This window comes from Lissotriton helveticus, chromosome 5_1 (assembly GCF_964261635.1).
Source record: "Lissotriton helveticus chromosome 5_1, aLisHel1.1, whole genome shotgun sequence".
Lineage (NCBI taxonomy): Eukaryota > Metazoa > Chordata > Amphibia > Caudata > Salamandridae > Lissotriton > Lissotriton helveticus.
In genome coordinates, this window is record NC_136065.1 from 1818348786 (window position 1) to 1818368826 (window position 20041).

General features: G+C 46.7%; 1 protein-coding gene across 3 annotated transcripts in view; it reads left to right on the plus strand.

Moving 5' to 3' along the window:
• Nucleotides 1-20041, plus strand: part of ITGA2B (integrin subunit alpha 2b) — a 298569-nt gene that overhangs the window by 258590 nt on the left and 19938 nt on the right. For all 3 annotated transcript variants that reach the window (XM_078645167.1, XM_078645165.1, XM_078645166.1), the window contains one exon: nucleotides 19607-19708. In XM_078645167.1, the coding sequence (XP_078501293.1) occupies nucleotides 19607-19708 (102 nt within the window). The remainder of the gene's footprint in view (nucleotides 1-19606; nucleotides 19709-20041) is intronic.

Below are 20041 nucleotides of genomic sequence, written 5' to 3' on the forward strand. Positions count from 1 at the left end.
TTAGTCGCTAGCACGAGGCGCTCCCCCAAAGGCTTGAAGATCTCCATCTAGGGCAGCTTTTTAATCTTTAACTCTTTGCTCTCTAATCCCTTGGACTTCCATTTTGTCTTTTCCTTCCCCTTGCCCCCCTCCACACCCTTATCTGCCTCCCCATTTTGTGGCTCCTGCTCCCCTTCGTCTTTCCATTTAAAGCCCTCGACTTACTGTCTCCTTGACAAGCCACTGTGCCTACCTTTCTAGCTGTGCCCTGCTCCTCCGTTCCTACCCTCGTATCTGTTACATACAATCCTTTCCTCAATCTAACCGCTCCACTCTCCTGGGACTGCCTTGCATCCACACCAATTGATACCAATCTGGCAGTGTTTTGCCCGCTCCGCCCATCCGAACGTGGTGCCAAAGTCAGTGCTCCCTCCATGGCCCTGTAGTAAATCATGTGCGGAGACAGAGAAGTATCCAAGAACAGGATTTAATCCATATGTTAACACCTTGAATGCTATGGGGATTTTTCTCCTGTGCTGGGATCCTACAGATACCACTTTACATGACGAGCTGGGCTCGTCATCAGCGTAGCAGGAGGCTACTGCATGACGAGCCCAGCTCGTCATGAGCGTCGAAGGGGTTAAACTCCACCCGGTAGCGGAGCGTCTGATCAGCGGTAAGCCAACTATACAAAGCCAACCGTAGATCTACCAACGTCCCTGTACGGGTGTACATACATTCATATCAAAACATGTTATGAGCACGTGAACTGACTTAATCGTCATACGTCGCGTGGTACTCTCCATGCACGAGATGTTCCACGCGGCGTATGACGCTGAACTAGAATATACATTACATTACACCACCTTCCCCCTTATAACAATAAACAAAACCAAGACAGTAGTTACCTAAAATTTCACAAATTCATTATATCTCTCTGGCATTTTAATACATCTACCAAAAGAAGAAAATTTTTGACTGTCAACAGAGTTTTGACCCTCTACACTTTGTTCTCTAGAAAGAGGTTCATCAAAATGACGTGGAACTACTAACTCATGTCTGACTGAACATGCTCCATCCGGTCGATTAGAATCTCCCAATAATTGGGGTTCTTTAATCCAAAAAGACCAGTCTAAGTTTTCAGATATGTTGGAGTTCTTTTTACTTTTGATAATTTCGGCTTGACGTTCTGTGATCTTTACTAACTGTCGCTTATTCCACCAACCTCTTTTATTAAGAAAAGCAGACCCTTTACTAACTTTTAACACTTGAACAGGCTTACCAAATTTCGAATGTCCTTTCGTTACTTTCCCAGGACTCTTAATCAAGACCCAATCTCCCACATTAACATCAGTAAAATTACTGTTTAAACCTTTGTCAAAATTCAATTTCATTTGATCTTGCTTTGCGTGAACCATATTTTTGATTGGTTGAGACTCAAATGGTTTCTTTACAGAATCTTTATGTAACCATGATGGAAACAAAACAGAACGATTTTCTCTTCCTTTTAATAGGGAAAAAGGGGATACACCTGTTATGCAGTGAGGGGAAGTGTTGTAATGCCACACTTTTCGAGTAACAAATTCTCCTACCTTATAACCACAAGAGACTGCAGTCTGAACACCTTCTTTAATTACTCTATTTCCCCTCTCCACAAGACCATTTGAAGATGGTGAATATAAAGCAACTTTGAGTTGTTTGATATCTAAACCCTCTAAAAATGCATGTATCTTATCAGACACAAAATGGGTACCGTTATCTGTAACTATGTACTTTGGGGTTCCTTCCAACTCAAAAACTTTCTTCAGAAAAACAATGGTGGAATTTGAATCCGGAGATTTGACAAAATCAAAGTATAACCATTTGGAAAAATAGTCAACTAAAAGGATCACATATTTATTCTCTTGTTGAAGAACAGAATATGGTCCCGAAAAATCTACAGCAACTTTCTCCCAAGGGGTATCTGGAAATTCTGTGGGATGTAATGGCATTTTCATTGTACGCCAATGCTTATCAGACAACAAGCACTCAGGACAAGAATCAATCAAATTCTTGACCTGAGTATCCAGAGACGGCCACCAATAGTTTTGTTTAATTCGCATAGCTGTCTTTGTCACTCCTAAATGCCCCTGGTGTGCTAAATTAATGATTGATTCTCTCAATCTAAAAGGAGGAACAAATTTCTCACCTTTGCGAACAATATCATTCTCCACAACCAGTTGATCTGCCACCTGAGCAAAACTTCGTAACTCTCCACTCAAATTCCTTGGTTCAGGCCAACGTTGAGTTGAAAATTCTATAACCTTCAACAAAACGTTATCCTCTTTAGTACTATTCTTCCAGTCTTCTTCTGAAATGATAGTACTAATTTCATTGACAGCATCTATCAATGTAACACACTCTACATCTTCCTCAACAGAATCTTCTTCATCATTATTGGATATAGCCATTCTGGATAAGCAATCAGCCCGGACATTTTTTCCACCTACTATATGCTTAATTGTAAAGTTGAACTCTTGTAATTTTGATACTAGTCTCATAAGTCGACCTGATAAAGATGGGCTAGGTTTGGTAAAAATGTAAATCAAAGGCTTGTGATCGGTCACTAGCTCGAATTTCCTCCCCCAAATATACATTCTAAATTTATGAACAGCCCAAGAACAAGCTAATGCTTCTCTTTCTATCGTACTGTATCTTTGCTCAAACTCTTTCAATGCTCTTGAAGCGAATGCGACGGTTTGTTCCTGACCGTTCACTTTCTGGGTAAGAATTGCCCCTAAACCAGTAATACTGGCATCTACTGTAATAGTAGATACAGCATCTTCTCTAAATGCATGAATGGCTTTTGCGGAAATAATCATTTTCTTAACCTCACTAAAGACTTTATTTAACTCCTCAGTCCAAATAAAAGTCACTCCTTTTCTTAAAAGCTGTCTCAGTGGTTCTACTAACTGCGAATAAGATTGCACAAACCTGGCGTAATATTCCGCTAGCCCAAGAAACGATCTCAGAGCGTCTTTATCTGGGGGTGGTTTTGCATCTTCAATAGCTTTAACCACAGAAACTTTGGGAGTGATACCTTTATCTGAGACAGTATGCCCCAAGTACTCAATCTCATTTACTGCAATTTTACACTTTTCTTTATTAACTGTCATATTTCTAGACATTAGAATTGATAAAACTTTTTTAAGTATTTTGTTATGTTCATGTAAGGTTTCTGCAAAAATTAAAATGTCATCCAAGTAAGCTTGGACACCTTCAATTCCCTGGAATAACTCATCCATCAACTTTTGAAACACACTACCTGCAGACGCCAACCCAAAAGGTAGGCGCATAAATTTGAACGCTCCGAAAGGAGTAATAAAAGAAGTAAGTTCTTGTGACTCCTTTGACAAAGCCACCTGGTGATACGCTGACCTCAAATCTATCAATGAGAACCATTTTGCTCGACCAATGTTAGCCAGTAATTCGTGAATTCTCGGTAAAGGATGGCAGTCGATAATAATGTTCTTATTCAAAGAGCGTAAATCCGCACACATCCTAATTTTATTTGTCTTTTTTCGAATGACTACGATGGGTGCGACCCATTGTGAAGAATTAACAGGGGAAATGACACCCTGTTTACATAAATCATCTAACATTGTTTTTAATTCCGTTCTAACACTTAATGGAACAGCCCTGACTTTGTGTGTGACTGATTGAGCCCCTGGAATTAACCTGATTTTATGTTCAAATCCTTTCACGCTTCCAATTTTCTCTTCAAACACAGGTTTAAATTCTGATACATTGTCCTGAATATTTACATTAGAACTCTCTATGTTTGCTATAGTTGTTTTATCAGAATTTGTTTTAAATTTAGGCAAATCTCCCACTTTGATGGGATTTTCATCACCAGGAACTAAATAAAGACCCATCAAGGCTAAATCTTTCCAACCTACAATGTTTTTACCTTTTTCAGCTACGTAAATTTTTGTAACTGTTTCCCTTCCCAAACACTGAACTAAACCTTCAAAATAACCTAGCATGTTAATATCCTTTTCTCCGAATGCTCTTGGATTAACATCAGATTCTAATAGTACAACTCTTTTGTCCCATTTCTCATAAAAGGTGGAATCTCTGAGAATGGTGTAAGGTGACCCCGAATCCGCCATCACCTGTAATTGAACATTATCAATAATGGCTGAACATAAAGGGCCCTTAATAGATTCTACATCACCATTAGCATCAAGAGTTACAATAATGTTTTTAAAAGAATTAGTACAATCATCCACCTCAATGTAATTAACATTAGAATTTTTCTTTGCAAATCTACAAACACCTTGAAAGTGTCCTATTTTTTTGCAAATTGAACAACGTTTTTTAACAGCCGGACAATTTATAGCATTTGCTAAATGGTCCCTTGAACCACACCTGTAACATATAGTGCTTTTTTTTTGTTGAAAATTCTTGTTAAAACTTTTGTTTTTAGGATTAATAGCACAAACAGCGCTTTCCTGGTCTGAATCTGAATAGTCCAAAGCATTGATTCCTTGTTTAGGTGGTTCCATTACTACCTTACTGGTTAAAGTAGATCGTTCAATGCTGAGGGCCAGGTCGATGACTTCATTCAAAGATGGGTTTTTACAACCCAGGATCCTTTGTTTAATTTTCCTAGAATTACAATTGAACACAAACTGATCCCTTATGAATTTATCCGGAGAAGGTTCAAAATCGCAAGTAATAGCTAGAACCCTGAGTGCAGCAATATATTCCTCCACCTTTTCTTCCTCTTTCTGTTTCCTAGAATAAAAATTGTGTCTCTCAAGCATAACATTAGGTTCATCGCAAAATTGTTTTTTTAGCCTGGCGATAGCTTCAATATATACATTCCATATATTATCTCCACTTTCATCTTGAGAAACAGGAGGAGCGATGGGAACCACACTTTTAAAGATTCGTTGACCAGCCTGGCCCAAGCAACCAAACAGTAATGCAAATTTTCGTTGCGCAGAGTAACTATTTGCGTCGATGGCCACCAAATGGTTCTCAAACAAGTCGAACCACTCTGACCAAATGATGTTAGGTGTGCCTGGTTTGTTCAGGAAAGGAGGTGGCTGTGTGATTTGATGCCATTGATTGTCAGACATGTTGAAAAGTAATTACTTGTATAAATATAAATAACTCTAAATCTTTAGCAATAACCAGAAAATAATAACTTTATAAATACCACGTCTAAATAAACCTGTAATGGATATTATTATTTCTGAAAAGAATAATATATCGTAGTTTGTAGCCTTAGTTTTGAAATGAAGAGTATGTACCACTTTATAGCAATGCCACGCAGTATGCGAGTCACAGCGCTGATCTGTCGAATTTAAATAGTATGAGCGTGCGTATCGCTGTAGAAATACGCCGTTTGAAATGTTCACTTATGCGCAATGAGAGAAAGCATTCATGTGCGCGTTGAAACGGGTGCACTGTTCGAATGATGTCGGTGCACAGTAAAGTAGTAAATGTATTTATAGCGTGCGTATCGCTGAAAGGGTACGCGTTTCAAATTTAAAGTAACGTTGTTTTAAAACAAGGACCCACCAAATGAAATATAAACAGTACCTTGTTTTGGTAAAACGTCTACCTCTTAGTTTGTTTTGATGAGCGCTTGTCCAATGAAATGGCGCTTTTGTATTTGTCCAATGGGTGAGATTCGTTTTAAAGAAAATGAAGGAGTAGCGAATCCATGAAGTCGTTTGAATCTCAGCGTCCCTATTGGATAATTATGCGTGTTGAAAGCTTATCATGCTGAAGGGCTCCGTCATGTAACCAATGGGAAGCCGGTATATCCGAATAAATTAATGAAATTTCCTCTTCGCGTGGGAAAAAGGGTGGAGTTAAATCCCCAGCGTCGCCAAAATGTAGTAAATCAAGTGCGGAGACAGAGAAGTATCCAAGAACAGGATTTAATCCATATGTTAAACTCCACCCGGTAGCGGAGCGTCTGATCAGCGGTAAGCCAACTATACAAAGCCAACCGTAGATCTACCAACGTCCCTGTATGGGTGTACATACATTCATATCAAAACATGTTATGAGCACGTGAACTGACTTAATCGTCATACGTCGCGTGGTACTCTCCATGCACGAGATGTTCCACGCGGCGTATGACGCTGAACTAGAATATACATTACATTACAGGCCCCCCTTCTGCCTGCTATTTCCTCTGTTCTGACACTCCATGTCGTCCATAAAACATGCCAATCATTGCCTGAATTCTGAGAGACACTGTGCACACACTGGTGAACACCCCCGTCTCTGCCTGCTCCATGTTGTTACCATCGTTTCCTCTACATGAGGCACGTCATCCTCCAACAATTCACCCTCCTCCAAGCTCACCTCATTATAGTCCAACATTGTCTCCTTTAATACGTCTGCCTCCACTGCCCTTGTGACCTCTTGTGCCGCCCCCCACTGTGACATTATGCCATGCCTTATACATGCAATCTAATTCAAGGTATGCTGAGGGGCTGTACCGTGCACTCCCAATCTCTCCGCAGATGCAGGACACCGCATCCCGTGCTGCAGGGGTAGTACAGTACTGTCCTACTGGTTTCACCACCGAAGACTTTCTGGACCGTCTTGGGGCAGTGATCTTGCTATCCAATGCCGCCGTCCGGCTGGCCATACCGGGCCTTGCCTCCACTTCTCCTCAGAGTATTGGAGCTACAATGTGCTCTCCTGGGTTCACCCAGTTGCTGCACTGTTCCACCTGCAAAAAAGAGAATAGGCTCAGTGTGCTGGTAACTACCTCTCGCTGCACTGGGGTTGCCCCCATATCCGGCAACCAACACCTACTGCCCTGCCCTTTGCCTTGCCCTGTGTATACTCCCCTCTGTTCGTCCTGGGCCCCGATATGCTAGGCCACCTTGCCACCAGGTTCACCCCTTTAGCGCCACTGCCTGTCCTGGTATATACCCTCAATGGCTTCCTCCCATCTGCATCTCTCCGGGCTCACCCTCCCATTCATCATCCTCTCCGTCGCTACATTCCGATAACGCCACCACTAGCCCTGATCCCGGGAACATGGGGTCCCCTCATTCCTGCCCCCTTTGGTGTGCCTGACCCCAGACACCCTGCGACAGCATCACCCCTACACCTGTGACCTTTCTCTCCAAGTGCACCCTCGCCCCCTCTGGCACCTTTCCTAACCAAGCCTTTGAGTCCCAAGAAGCTGGGGTCTCCTCCCACCTTCCTGCTCTTGCCCTGAATGCCACTCTTCCCACATTCAAAGTAGTCTGATACCAGGGACTCCCCTGGGCCTAATGCTGCCTCCCCTGCATCCATTTCATGCTCTTTCCCCTCTCCACCTGCTTGCCAACTGGTGCCCGCCTGGAAGCGCAGCCCCTCCCCTCTGCCATCCGCACTCGCTGCACTCTTCAATTTAATTTGCTCACTGCGGGCTGACCCACTGGCTTTCGCCTCCTCCCTTTATCTTCCCCCTCACTGCAGCCACGCTTGCTTTCACAGCGGCCCCGCTCACCGCTCTAGAACACAAGGCCTCTCTGTTATATTGTAATAGGGCCTTTCCAGCCAGGCTGGTATGACGCTTCTCTGTGATGCACATAGAGTTCTATATTGATGTCATCTGTTGTGAGATCTTTGACAGTTGGCCCAGCTGCGTCTGGCAAGGAACGTTTGGGGTTTCGACGATTAAACTACTTTGTGAAGACTTATATGAACTTGTGTCTTGGTTTGAATTACAACAATTTTGGCGACGCTTGGCCAGATGCAACATGTGTCAGAGATAGATTAAAACCCGAAACACTAACTCAACTCGACATGTAAATCAGCGTTGGTGAGGTGTCACGGCAGAGAAAGGTCGAAATGTCGTGTCTAAGTTGAAAGGGAAGACACATACTACACCCTGCGGGCAGTGTGAACATAGAAAAACTGCCGAAAGACTCGAAGAAGGAAGCGAAACTCAAAACGCAGATCCGGAGTTAAAAGTAAGCAACTGTCTGTTAATTGACGAATGTCGTCTTTAAAAAGAAAAAAGCAGCTATACGGCAAGCGTGCAGCGTAATGTAATTGAAGCACTGTTGCAAGGAACAAAAGCAGATTGAACTGTTGCGCAGCTTAATTTTGAAATTTAAAGGAAGGCATGTATAACAGCAAGTACCATAAGCGCAGGCAGAACGAGAAGCGAAGCCAAACCAGTGCTGCGTAGGAAATAAAACAAAACGTTGTCACTAGCGCAAGAATATAGCGAGGCAGAGCGAGCAGGGAAGTGTTGATTAATGTCATGCTGTAGGGAGCGAACAGTGTCAGAAAACACTTGGTGTCTTAAGTGCAGGCGAAGAACGGCACACAGTGTACAGCGCGCAAGTGTAAGGAGAAGCGGAGCGAGCAGCGCGCCGTTATTCTAAGTCGCGATTTGAGGAGAGTGCTGCGCAGGAAAAGCCTCAGTGACTATTTGAGCCATTAAATTAAGCAGTGTAAAGAAAAGAAAAACAACGTACTTACAGTAGAAGCTCACTCTGGACGGCAGGTTAAACTCTGAAGGAAAACGAAAGTTGAAAAAGCTACGTTCATTCTCATTGGTCAGAAAAGAACCATTAAAAAAAAGGCATTCAAGGATAAAGTGTGTTCTGTAAGAGTTTGCTGCCACCTGGTGGAAGAGAGTTATAACACATTATAACACTCATTGTGCTGAAGAGAAAATGGATGTAAGCAATGCAATTGTTGTGCCACCACCTTTCCTTATGTCTCCAGGGGAACCACCTATAGAGTGGGAGGAATGGATAGAGTGCTTTGAGAATTATCTCATAGCGTTAGATGGTACGAAATTCCCTGCAATAAGGAAAAAAGCATTGCTTTTAGGATCATTAGGTAAGGAGTGGCAGCATATCTTCAAATATCTTCCACCTGAGGGTAATGCCCAAGGGGGAGTTATGGAGAATGTGCACAAGGAGGCTGTGTTAAGATTGGAAAAGAAGTTTGCAAAACAAGTTAATGTGGTAATGAGACGACACAAATTTTATACTCAACCTCAATGATCAAATGAAAGTATTGATGACTTCGTCATAAGGTAGAGAGAACTGTCAGCCAAATGTGAATTTGGAGTGATGCAAGAGGAAATGATTAGGGATCAACTAATTGTTCAGTGCTCTTGTAAGAAGACTCAAGAGAGACTTTGGGTGGCTAGCAATCCTACGCTCAAGGATGCAATAGCCATTGCTAAAGTTGTGGAGGAGTCGGAGAAGTGTATGCGTGAAATGAAGATCAATACTAACAGCAGCAAAGAAAATCAGGTGGCAGTTCTGGATGATGACTCTGAGGGAGTTAATGCTGTAAAAAACAAAGCTCAGACTATGGCTGGTGGTGGTAGCAAAAACAGGTATCAAAAAGCAATGAGTAAACCACCTGAAAAGTATGCTGGTTGACATTGTACCAGGTGTAGTAGCAGCTATCACTTGGCTGATTCTAAACAATGTTCTGCTGTTGGTAAAGATTGTCTAAAGTGCAGTAAGAAAGGTCATCTGGCAAGAATGTGTAAACAGCAAGGGGATAAAGTGAGTAGTGTGGAAGACGCACAAACATCTTATCGAGTGATAGTTGTAGATGGAGAAAACGGGTCTGTAATTGTGGAAGTGGAAGGAGAAAAAAGGAGAAGAACACGACCTAAAGCAGACTTTGAAACAAATGGTCAGAATGTATCATTGATGGTGGATACTGGTTTGCTCTATACGATTATTCCGCATAGTGTATTTGAAGGAACATGGCCAGACAAGACATTATCTACTTCAGATGTTGTGTTGAAATCGTATCAAGGAAATGATATCAGTGTGGTGGGATACTTAGAAGCCAAGGTTACTTTCCAAGGAAGGCACATCCAAGGCAAAGTATACGTGGCTGAAGAAGGACCACCTATCCTAGGCTGGCCACATCAGTATGATTTAGACATAAAGGTTGATCCAAGGTCTTCAGTGCCTGTTATGGTTGTGGATAAGTCGAATCTGGAAGAACTATTAGATCAGCATCAAGCTGTCTTTGGGCCAAGGTTGGGTCAATTTAAGAACTATGAGCATGAAATTAAATTAAAGAAAAACTCGATTCCTGTCAGGCATGTGGCAAGGAGAGTACCAATGGCTGCAAGGGAAAAGGTGAAAGAGATCATTCAACAACTTTTGGAAGATAAACTCATAGAACCTGTAGAGGCGGCAGAATGGTTATCTCCGGTGGTGATAACGAAGAAGGTGGATGGCTCTCTCAGGTTCTGTGTGGACTTGAGAAGTTTGAATGAAAATGCAGTAATGGCCTGATTTCTGCTGCCAAATATCAATGAACTGATTCTAATGCTTAATGGGGTGAACGTTTTCTCAAAGCTTGATATGAGAAGTGTATATCACCAAGTTAATCTAACTTCAAACTCTAAACCTCTTACTTCCTTTATAACAGGTGAAGGCACTTTTTAGTTTTGCAGACTTCCATTTGGATTATGTTCGGCTGCAAGTGTTTTTCAGCGATTAATGTCTTCTGTTCTTGCAGGTGTGGAGAAGGCTGTTGTGTTCCAGGACGACATCCTGGTGTTTGGAGAGGATGAAGTGGAACACAATCGAACTTTAGCCAAAGTGTTAAATTGCATTGCGAAAGCAGGGTTAACCTTGCGTAAAGAGAAATGCAAATTTATGACAAGGGAAGTAGAGTACCTAGGCCATCTTGTTACAAGTGAAGAAGTAAAACCAAAAGAGAATTTAGTTAGTGCCATTGTTAATGCACAAACACCACATGACAGAGACGCGTTGAGATCCTTTATGGGTCTTGTAGAGTATTATTCTAAGTTTGTTTTTGATTTTGCCCACAAGACAGAACCTTTAAGAGTACTATTAAGGTGAGGTAAAAAATGTGTGTGGGAGGAACAGCAACAGACTGCGTTTGACATGATAAAAAATGACATTGCACATGCTGGAGTGTTAACTCCGTTTAAAAATGGGGTTGATAGTATTGTTACGGTTGATGCAAGTGCTGTGGGCATAGGGGCTGTCTTAGCGCAAAAGCATGGCAAGGACGAGAAGACTGTCGTATTTGCATCACGTTCATTGTCTGAAGTAGAACGGAATTGCTCAGTAATTGAGAGGGAGGCATTGGCGGCAGCTTGGGCCACTAATTATTTCAGAGTGTTTTTGTGTGGAAGTCCATTTAAATTGCATACGGATCATAAACCTTTATTAAAAGTTTTGGGTCCTGGGGGCATTAAAAATTGCTCTGGTAGACTAGCTAGGCTTGCTGTAAGATTGCAAGAGTTTGACTGCAAGGTTGAATATGTCCCAGGGTGGAGAAACAGGGTGGTGGACTGTTTGCCACGTTTGCCAGATAAAGAAGGAATAGTTTCGGACTTACCTACTGAAGAAGTGGTGGCAAATGTTGATGGTGCTATGGAAGGGTTTGCGAATGCTATTCCAAGAAGTACCTGGTTCAAGGAAATGCAAGAGGATGCAGTTTTGGCTGGGGTTGTGCGTATGATGAAAGGTAGTATCTGGAGAGAGAGCAATATACCTGAAGGTGTAAGACCATTTTTGAAGGTGGTGGATGAATTGTCTATAACTGAGGATGGAATCATCATGCGTCAAGACAAATTTGTACCACCTTACGGATTACACACACGATTGATTAGTTTGGCTCATGAGGGGCATTTAGGGCAAACTATGACTATAAAGATGTTGAGGGAGAGTTATTGGTGGCCTTTTATGGATTGAGAGGCAAAAGAATAGGTAGAGAGGTGCCAAGCTTGCAAAGATTCGGAAAAAAGATTGAGGGTTGGTTTGGGAATTTCTCAGGAGCCGCAGCATGTTTCTCAATCAGAGAAAGTTTGGGAGAAGGTGTGTTTAGATTTTATAGGTCCTTTTACATTCCTACCGGAAAATGAGAAATATGCGTTGGTTGATGCAAAGTCAAAGTGGGTTGAAGTAGCGTTTATGAGTTGTATTATCACAGCTGCTACCATTGGTGTATTGCGTGAGGTGTTCAAGAGGGAAGGTTTTCCATCAGTACCTTGACCCTTGACCTTGACCCTTGACCCTGTTCTGGGCCGGTCGCTCCACGCACTGCGCACACTCCCCGTGAGTGTGCCCAAGCACCCCCTGCTCTGCCGAGTTCGCCGCTGCCCTGCAGCTGAGTTCCTGGGCCTCTTATTCTGTAGTCTGCCCCTGCATTTTGTTGTCTGTATTTCGTAATTTGTCCTCTGCCTCTGCATTTTGTTGTCTGTATTTCGTAATTTGTTCTCTGCCTCTGCATTTTGTATTTTGTTTTCCTGCCTCTGTGTCTTAACTTCCTGCGCTTGTTTTCCCCCTGTTAGCGCCACTTCTGTGCCCTGCCCCTGCCACGTTTCCCGCCCTTCTCCCCGTTCCCCGCCGCTGCTCCCTGCGTCCCCGTCCCTTTTCTTTTTGTATCCCTTCCCATTCGCCGCCCCGCTCCCGCCTCCCAGCTGCTCCTCCCTCCCTCCCACTTGGCCATTTATGGCGGAGTGCGAGCAGTGGTGAGCAGCGACCCTTGACCTTGTTCTGGGCCGGTCGCTCCACGCACTGCGCACACTCCCCGTGAGTGAGCCCAAGCACCCCCTGCTCTGCCGAGTTCGCCACTGCCCTGCAGCTGAGTTTCTGGGCCTCTTATTCTGTAGTCTCCCCCTGCATTTTGTTGTCTGTATTTCTTAATTTGTCCTCTGCCTCTGCATTTTGTTGTCTGTATTTCGTAATTTGTTCTCTGCCTCTGCATTTTGTATTTTGTTTTCCTGCCTTTGTGTCTTAACTTCCTGCGCTTGTTTTCCCCCTGTTAGCGCCGCTTCTGTGCCCTGCCCCTGCCACATTTCCCGCCCTTCTCCCCGTTCCCCGCCGCTGCTCCCTGCGTCCCCGCCCCTTTTCTTTTTGTATCCCTTCCCATTCGCCGCCCCGCTCCCGCCTCCCAGCTGCTCCTCCCTCCCTCCCACTTGGCCATTTATGGCGGAGTGCGAGCAGTGGTGAGCAGCGACCCTTGACCTTGTTCTGGGCCGGTCGCTCCACGCACTGCGCACACTCCCCGTGAGTGAGCCCAAGCACCCCCTGCTCTGCCGAGTTCGCCACTGCTCTGCAGCTGAGTTTCTGGGCCTCTTATTCTGTAGTCTCCCCCTGCATTTTGTTGTCTGTATTTCTTAATTTGTCCGCTTCCTGCGCTTGTTTTCCCCCTGTTTGCGCCGCTTCTGTGCCCTGCCCCTGCCGCGTTTCCCGCCCTTCTCCCCGCTCCCCGCCGCTGCTCCCCTGCGGCCCGCCCCTTTTATTTTTGTATCCCTTCCCATTCGCCGCCCCGCTCCCGCCTCCCAGCTGCTCCTCCCTCCCACTTCGCCATTTATGGCGGAGTGCACGCGTACGCGCAGCGGGCGCGCCGATTGTGCGCCGGAGGCGCGCCAAAGGCAAGCCCATCTACGCCCGCCCAGAGCCAGAACCCCTGGCCCCCTCAGATGCCATCCCACCCGCCGGACCTACGACGCCGCCACCCTCTACGCACTCAACACCGGGCGGATCCCCGGATGCTACCGAGCCACCCTGAGGCGCACCCACGGACCCTTCACCTGCAATTCCTGCAAATTCGCCTGCATCCGGACCTGTACCGCACCCGCCAAGCTGAGCACCAGCAGCAACCACCTGAAGTGCAACACCCGCTCCGTCCACAGACACGCCGTGGAACTCTGGAACCTGCTCGACACCACATCTCCAGACGTCGCCTTCCTCACGGAAACATGGATGAACGCCTCCTCAGCGCCCGAAATCGCCATCGCCATCCCTGACGGATACAAGATCACCCGGAGGGACCGCGTCAACCAGACAGGAGGAGGCATCGCTGTCGTCCACAAGAACACCATCCGCATCACGACCAACTCCGACGACACCCTCACAGCCGCCGAACATCTTCACTTCCAGATTCACACCGATCCCAAGACCACACTCAGAGGCACCCTCATCTACAGACCCCCGGGACCTCGCACACAATTCAGCGAAGACATCGCAGACTTCATCAGCCCACACGCCCTCTCCTCCGCTGACTACATCCTCCTAGGGGACCTCAACTTCCACCTGGAGAACACCAATGACAGCAACACCACCACCCTGCTGGACAACCTCGCCAACCTTGGACTCAAGCAACTGGTGAACACCCCCACCCACTACGCCGGCCACACGCTTGACCCAGTCTTCTCCTCCAGCAAGTACATCTCCTTCAGCCACTCCACCGGACTCCACTGGACAGACCACAGCTGCGTCCACTTCAGCTTCAGAAGGACCACGACCCACCACCCGCAACAGGTTCCCCGTAGGAGCTGGAACAAGATCACCACCGACCAGCTCAACACTTCCCTGAACCAGAATCCTCCAGCCAGCTCAACGGACCACAACCAAGCAGCCAACAACCTCACACAGTGGATCACCAACTGCGCTGATGACCTCGCACCCCTGAAAAACCATCCCTGCAGGCCTGGCAACAAGAAAGCTTCCTGGTTCAACGACTATCTCATTAACTCCAAGAAGAACTGCCGCACCCTCGAGAAAGCCTGGCGCAAAGACCCGACTACAGACAACATAACTGCCCTCAAGCACGCCACCCGCAAACACCACCAACTGATCCACACCACCAAGAAGACAGCATTCAAGGAACGACTGGACAACAACTCACACAACAGCAAGGAACTCTTTAGCATCGTCAAAGAGCTCTCCAACCCCAGCGCCGGAACCAACGACATCACGCCCTCGCAAGAACTCTGCGACTCACTCGCCTCGTTCTTCCATAGCAAAATCGCCGACATACATAACAGCTTCGACGCACAGACCACGCACCCAACCACCGAACCGACGCCCCCCACCACCACCCTCCACGCCTGGACCCCGGTCAGCACCGAAGACACCATCCACACGATGAACACCATCCACTCCGGATCACCAACTGACCCATGCCCCCACCACGTCTTCAACAAGGCCGACACCGTCATCGCACCCCAACTCCGGGACATCATCAACTGCTCCTTCAACACCGCCACCTTCCCGGAGAGCTGGAAGCATGCGGAACTCAGCGCCCTCCTGAAATAACCATCAGCAGACCCCACCGACCTCAAGAACTACCGCCCCATCTCGCTCCTCCCTTTTCCTGCCAAAGTCATCGAGAAGACCGTCAACAAACAGCTTGCCGCCTTCCTCGAGACGAACGGATCCCTCGACCACTCGCAGTCCGGCTTCCGAGCCAACCACAGCACCGAGACCGCCCTCATCGCAGCCACTGACGACATCCGAGCCCTGCTCGACAACGGGGAAACAGCGGCCCTCATCCTCCTGGACCTCTCCACAGCGTTCGACACTGTCTGCCACCGCACCCTGGCGCAGCGCCTCAGCAACATCGGAATCCAAGAGAAGGCACTAGAATGGATCATCTCGTTCCTCGCAGGAAGAACCCAGAGAATCCGCCTCCCCCCGTTGAGATCCAAGGCCACTGAAGTCATCTGCGGCGTACCGCAAGGATCATCACTCAGCCCAACCCTCTTCAACATCTACATGAGCCCCCTCGCGGCCATCGCACGCCAACACAACCTCAACATCATCTCCTACGCCGACGACACCCAGCTGATCCTCTCCCTCACCAACGACCCAGCCACCGCCAGAACCAACCTACACGAAGGGATGAAAGACGTAGCCGAGTGGATGATGAACAGTCGCCTGAAACTGAACTCAGACAAGATGGAAGTCCTCATCCTTGGATCATCACCCTCTGCCTGGGACGACTCCTGGTGGCCCCCGGCCCTGGGCAACGCATCCAAACCAACGGACCACGCACGCAACCTGGGCTTCATCCTGGACTCCTCCCTCTCGATGACCAGACAAGTCAACGCCGTCTCATCATCATGCTTCAACATCCTACGCATGCTCCGAAAGATCTTCCGATGGATCCCCACCGAAACCCGGAAGACGGTCACCCAGGCACTCATCACCAGCCGACTGGACTACGGAAACACCCTCTACACCGGAACCACAGCCAAACAACAGAAAAGACTCCAACGCATCCAGAACGCCTCCGCACGACTCATCCTGGACATCCCCCGTCACAGCCACATCTCCGGACACCTGAGAGACCTGCACTGGCTCCCCGTCAACAAGAGAATCACGTTCCGACTCCTCACCCACGCACACAAGGCTCTCCACGACCTGGGCCCCAGGTACCTCAACGACCGCCTGATATTCTACACTCCCACCCGCCAGCTACGATCGACCAGGCACGCCCTCGCCGCCGTTCCACGCATCCGAAGAGTCACCATGGGAGGAAGATCCTTCTCCTACCTGGCAGCCAAGATGTGGAACTCCCTCCCCATCCACCTCCGCCAGACCCAAGACCACTTCTCCTTCAGGAAGCAACTCAAGACCTGGCTTTTCGAGCAGTAGCAGACCCCCCTCCCCAAGCGCCTTGAGACCCTCCGGGTGAGTAGCGCGCTACACAAATCTCTTGATTGATTGATTGATTGATTGAGTACCTCTTACTGATAATGGTACGCAATTAACTTCTTGCGCAATGAAAAGTTTTTTGGATTCTGTAGGAGTAAAGCACTCATGTTGTTCATTGTATAATCCACAAGGAAATTTACTGGGTGAGCGAATAAATAGAATGGTAAAGGGAACGATGCAATTGGCACATAGTGCAGGGTTGTCTGTACTTGGATCTGTAAGTGAAATGCTTTGGGCATATAGGACAACTTTTAACACCATTTTGGGGGAGAGTCCATTTGTGATGATGCGTGGAAGGGAAGCTGGTACAAAGTTGGTGCCATCATGGATGCGTGAAAAATCTGTTTCAGGTGGATTAAGAGAGAGTGAGAATAAGGAAAAATATGCAAGACGTTTCATTAATGTGGGTGATTGGGTCAAAGTTAAGCCAGGGGATCACAGCAATTTTTTGAATAAATTCAGAGGTCCGTTCAAAGGGAAGGCTGTTGGTGGAAATTGGGTCAAGTTGATGAATGGTCAAACATGGAATTTGAGACGTGTTGCATTGTTTCAGAGGCGAAATGGTAATTTGGAAGAGAATTCAGAACAGGATACTGATTCTGCTGTGTCTTCACCGTGGATGTTGTTGACTGATTCTGAATTTTCAAAGGGGCAATCAGATCTTGGTTTGCCCTTGGATGGAACTGCTGGGTCTGAAGATGAAGTCATTGATGGAAGAGAGGGAGATGGGTGGAGAGGCTCATCTCGTGTCTTGAGGGAGGCGGGGTAAAGGAGAGCTCCGGCCTATTTGAGCGACTATGTTGCTTGAGAGCTTGGACGTATTTGTGTGACTATCTTGCTTGAGTTGTATGTGTTTTCAGCTTTTACATTTAATTTTGTTCTTCTTTATCAATAGACTCATGACTCATTCATTTCTGTTTTATCCCTCTTATTGTTTGCATTTTGTTTGTTTTACTGTAAGATGGGGAGATGTGTTATATTGTAATAGGGCCTTTCCAGCCAGGCTGGTATGACGCTTCTCTGTAATGCACATAGAGTTCTATATTGATGTCATCTGTTGTGGGATCTTTTACAGTTGGCCCAGCTGCATCTGGCAGGGATCGTTTGGGGTTTCTCTGACGATTAAACTACTTCTTGAAAACTTATATCCATTTGTGTCTTGGTTTAAATTACAACACTCTCCTTGCCTGAAATGCCACTCTCACTCATAAAAGTTGTCCCCCACCTCACCACTCTCCCCTGGGGCCTCATATATGCCTCGTCTCATGCTCACTACATGCAGGGCACCTCGGCCCAGCCTCCACTCTACGGCCTGCTTTCTTTACTTTTGGGCCGCTCTCCGTACTCTAGAGTCACCCCAGTTGCTTACCTTATTTCTGGCCACAGCGGGGTTCCAGATCGGCGGTGAACATGCCATCACCCCGGCGGCGACCCCTCCAGGGTCCCAACATGCTGGGCGGCCTCCATTCACCACACTGGATGCCAGGAGATCAAGGCGCCCGCCTCTTTCTTGCACAACCCTTTCAGCGGATGACATCCCAAATGTTACACACAATGGGGCTATACAAGACCTACTAAGTTGCTCATCGCAATGATCAAAAATGCTACCTGGGCCTAATACCAACCACCATGTCACCAAGACAAAATGGTGGCTGGTAACCGAAAATGGCCATGTTTTATCCCCTTGGCTATCTCATAGCCCAAAACAAGCCCAAAACCTGGAGCCGTTGCAGTACTGCTCCACTTTCCCAGCCTTCCCAGGGGCAGATCTCCCTGTTGTCAGCTGTCCCCAGACCCAAATAAACTAAAAATGCTAAACAGCATGCTTCTTTATAATATTCAATGCTTCTTGGAGCAGATAACCAAACACACTGAAAGTCTCACTACACTACATCTACACATCTAGATTCCCCTCTCCTCCTTATTCTAATTCCCTTATTTTGAGACATGCCCGACAATATGATCCACAACAGGCATGCTATGGCTCAATCTTGCATTAGACACAAAGGGCGTGCCATGGCGTAGTCTTGCACTAGACACGGAGGGCACGCTATGGCGCAGTCTTACAGCAGAAACAAGGGCACGCTATGGCGTAATCCTAGACTAGACACAATGGACACGCTATGGAGGAGTCTTGAGCTACGCCTAGATGGGATGAGATGGAGCAGTCTTGCTCTGGATACAGTGGGCACACTGTGGCTCAGTCTTGCAATGCTTGCAATGGGCATGCTATGGCAGTCTTGCACTATGCACAAATGTATGCTATGGAGTAGACTTGAGCTGCATGTATAAGTTATGATTTGAAGCAGTCTTTCACTGGATACAACAGGCATGCTATGGCGCAGTCTTGCACTAGACACACGGGTAATGCTATGGCGTAGGGGGCACAGCATGGAGCAGTCTTGCACTGGGTACAAGGGACATGATACGGAGCAGTCTTTCACTTGGCCCAGAGAGCGTGACAGGGAGCATGCCTCTACTGGTTCAAAGACATGATATGGAGCAATCTGTCCCTGGTCATCACTTGCATTGTATCGAACAGTCTTGACTAAGCCCAGTGAGCATGACATGGAACATTCTTGCACTGAGGGTGTAGGTCATGAAAAAAGACACAGAGAGCATTATATGGGTTGGTGCTGCACGAGGCCCATTGAGCATAACGCGGAGCAGTCTTGCACTTGTTAGAAAGAGCATGACATGGAGGGCATTATATGGCGCAGTCTAGCGCTGGTTATGTACAACATAGCATGGAGCCATCTTGCGCTGTCCACAGAGGTCATTGTAACGAAAAGCCTTGCACTAGGCCCTGAACGTATGACAGAAGCAGTCATGCACTGGGTGCAAAGGAAATCATATGGAACATTAGGAATATACAATACACTGGTCACATAGAACATGATATAAATAACTCTTGCATTTAACACCTAGAACCTAGAATGGGACAACGCTGCACAAGGACCAGTGAGCATGGTATGAAACAGCCCTGCACTGGTCTCAGAGACCATCATATGAACAGACTCTCCCAAGGCCACTAGAGCATGAAATGGAGCTGCAGAACTCTTGCACTGCGCATATCAGACTTAACAGGGCGTCTTGTGGATGGCAGTCAGTCATTCATCCTTGCATCTCTCTCTTCATCTCATTAGAGGCCGCTGCAGCAGTTTATTCTGCAATCACAGGTTTCCTACAGAGTAACTGGGATGCCATACAGTATCAAGCCAAGAAGACTGGACAGTGGCACGGCAACGGTAAGGTCCATCCAATAGGGAGCTCTAAACGTAAAAATGTAAATGTAAATTGATACTTGTATAGCGCACTACTCACCCGCAAGGGTCTCAAGGCACTTGTACGAATACCACTGTGGAACCCATCCTGGCTTTTCCCTGTGGGGTGTCCACTCCTGGGCACCCCCAAGGTGGAGGCCAGGCATCCTTAGCGTTGTGGGGGGCCGTTGTGGAGATTAAGCAAGCTATTGCCCAGAGTTGCAGAGTGGGACTCCATGATTGGAATAGGCACCGAGGCGAGAATTGTCAGGTCCGTGGAATTTTTGAGCTCAAGACCCCCGAGGCAGGGAATTGAAC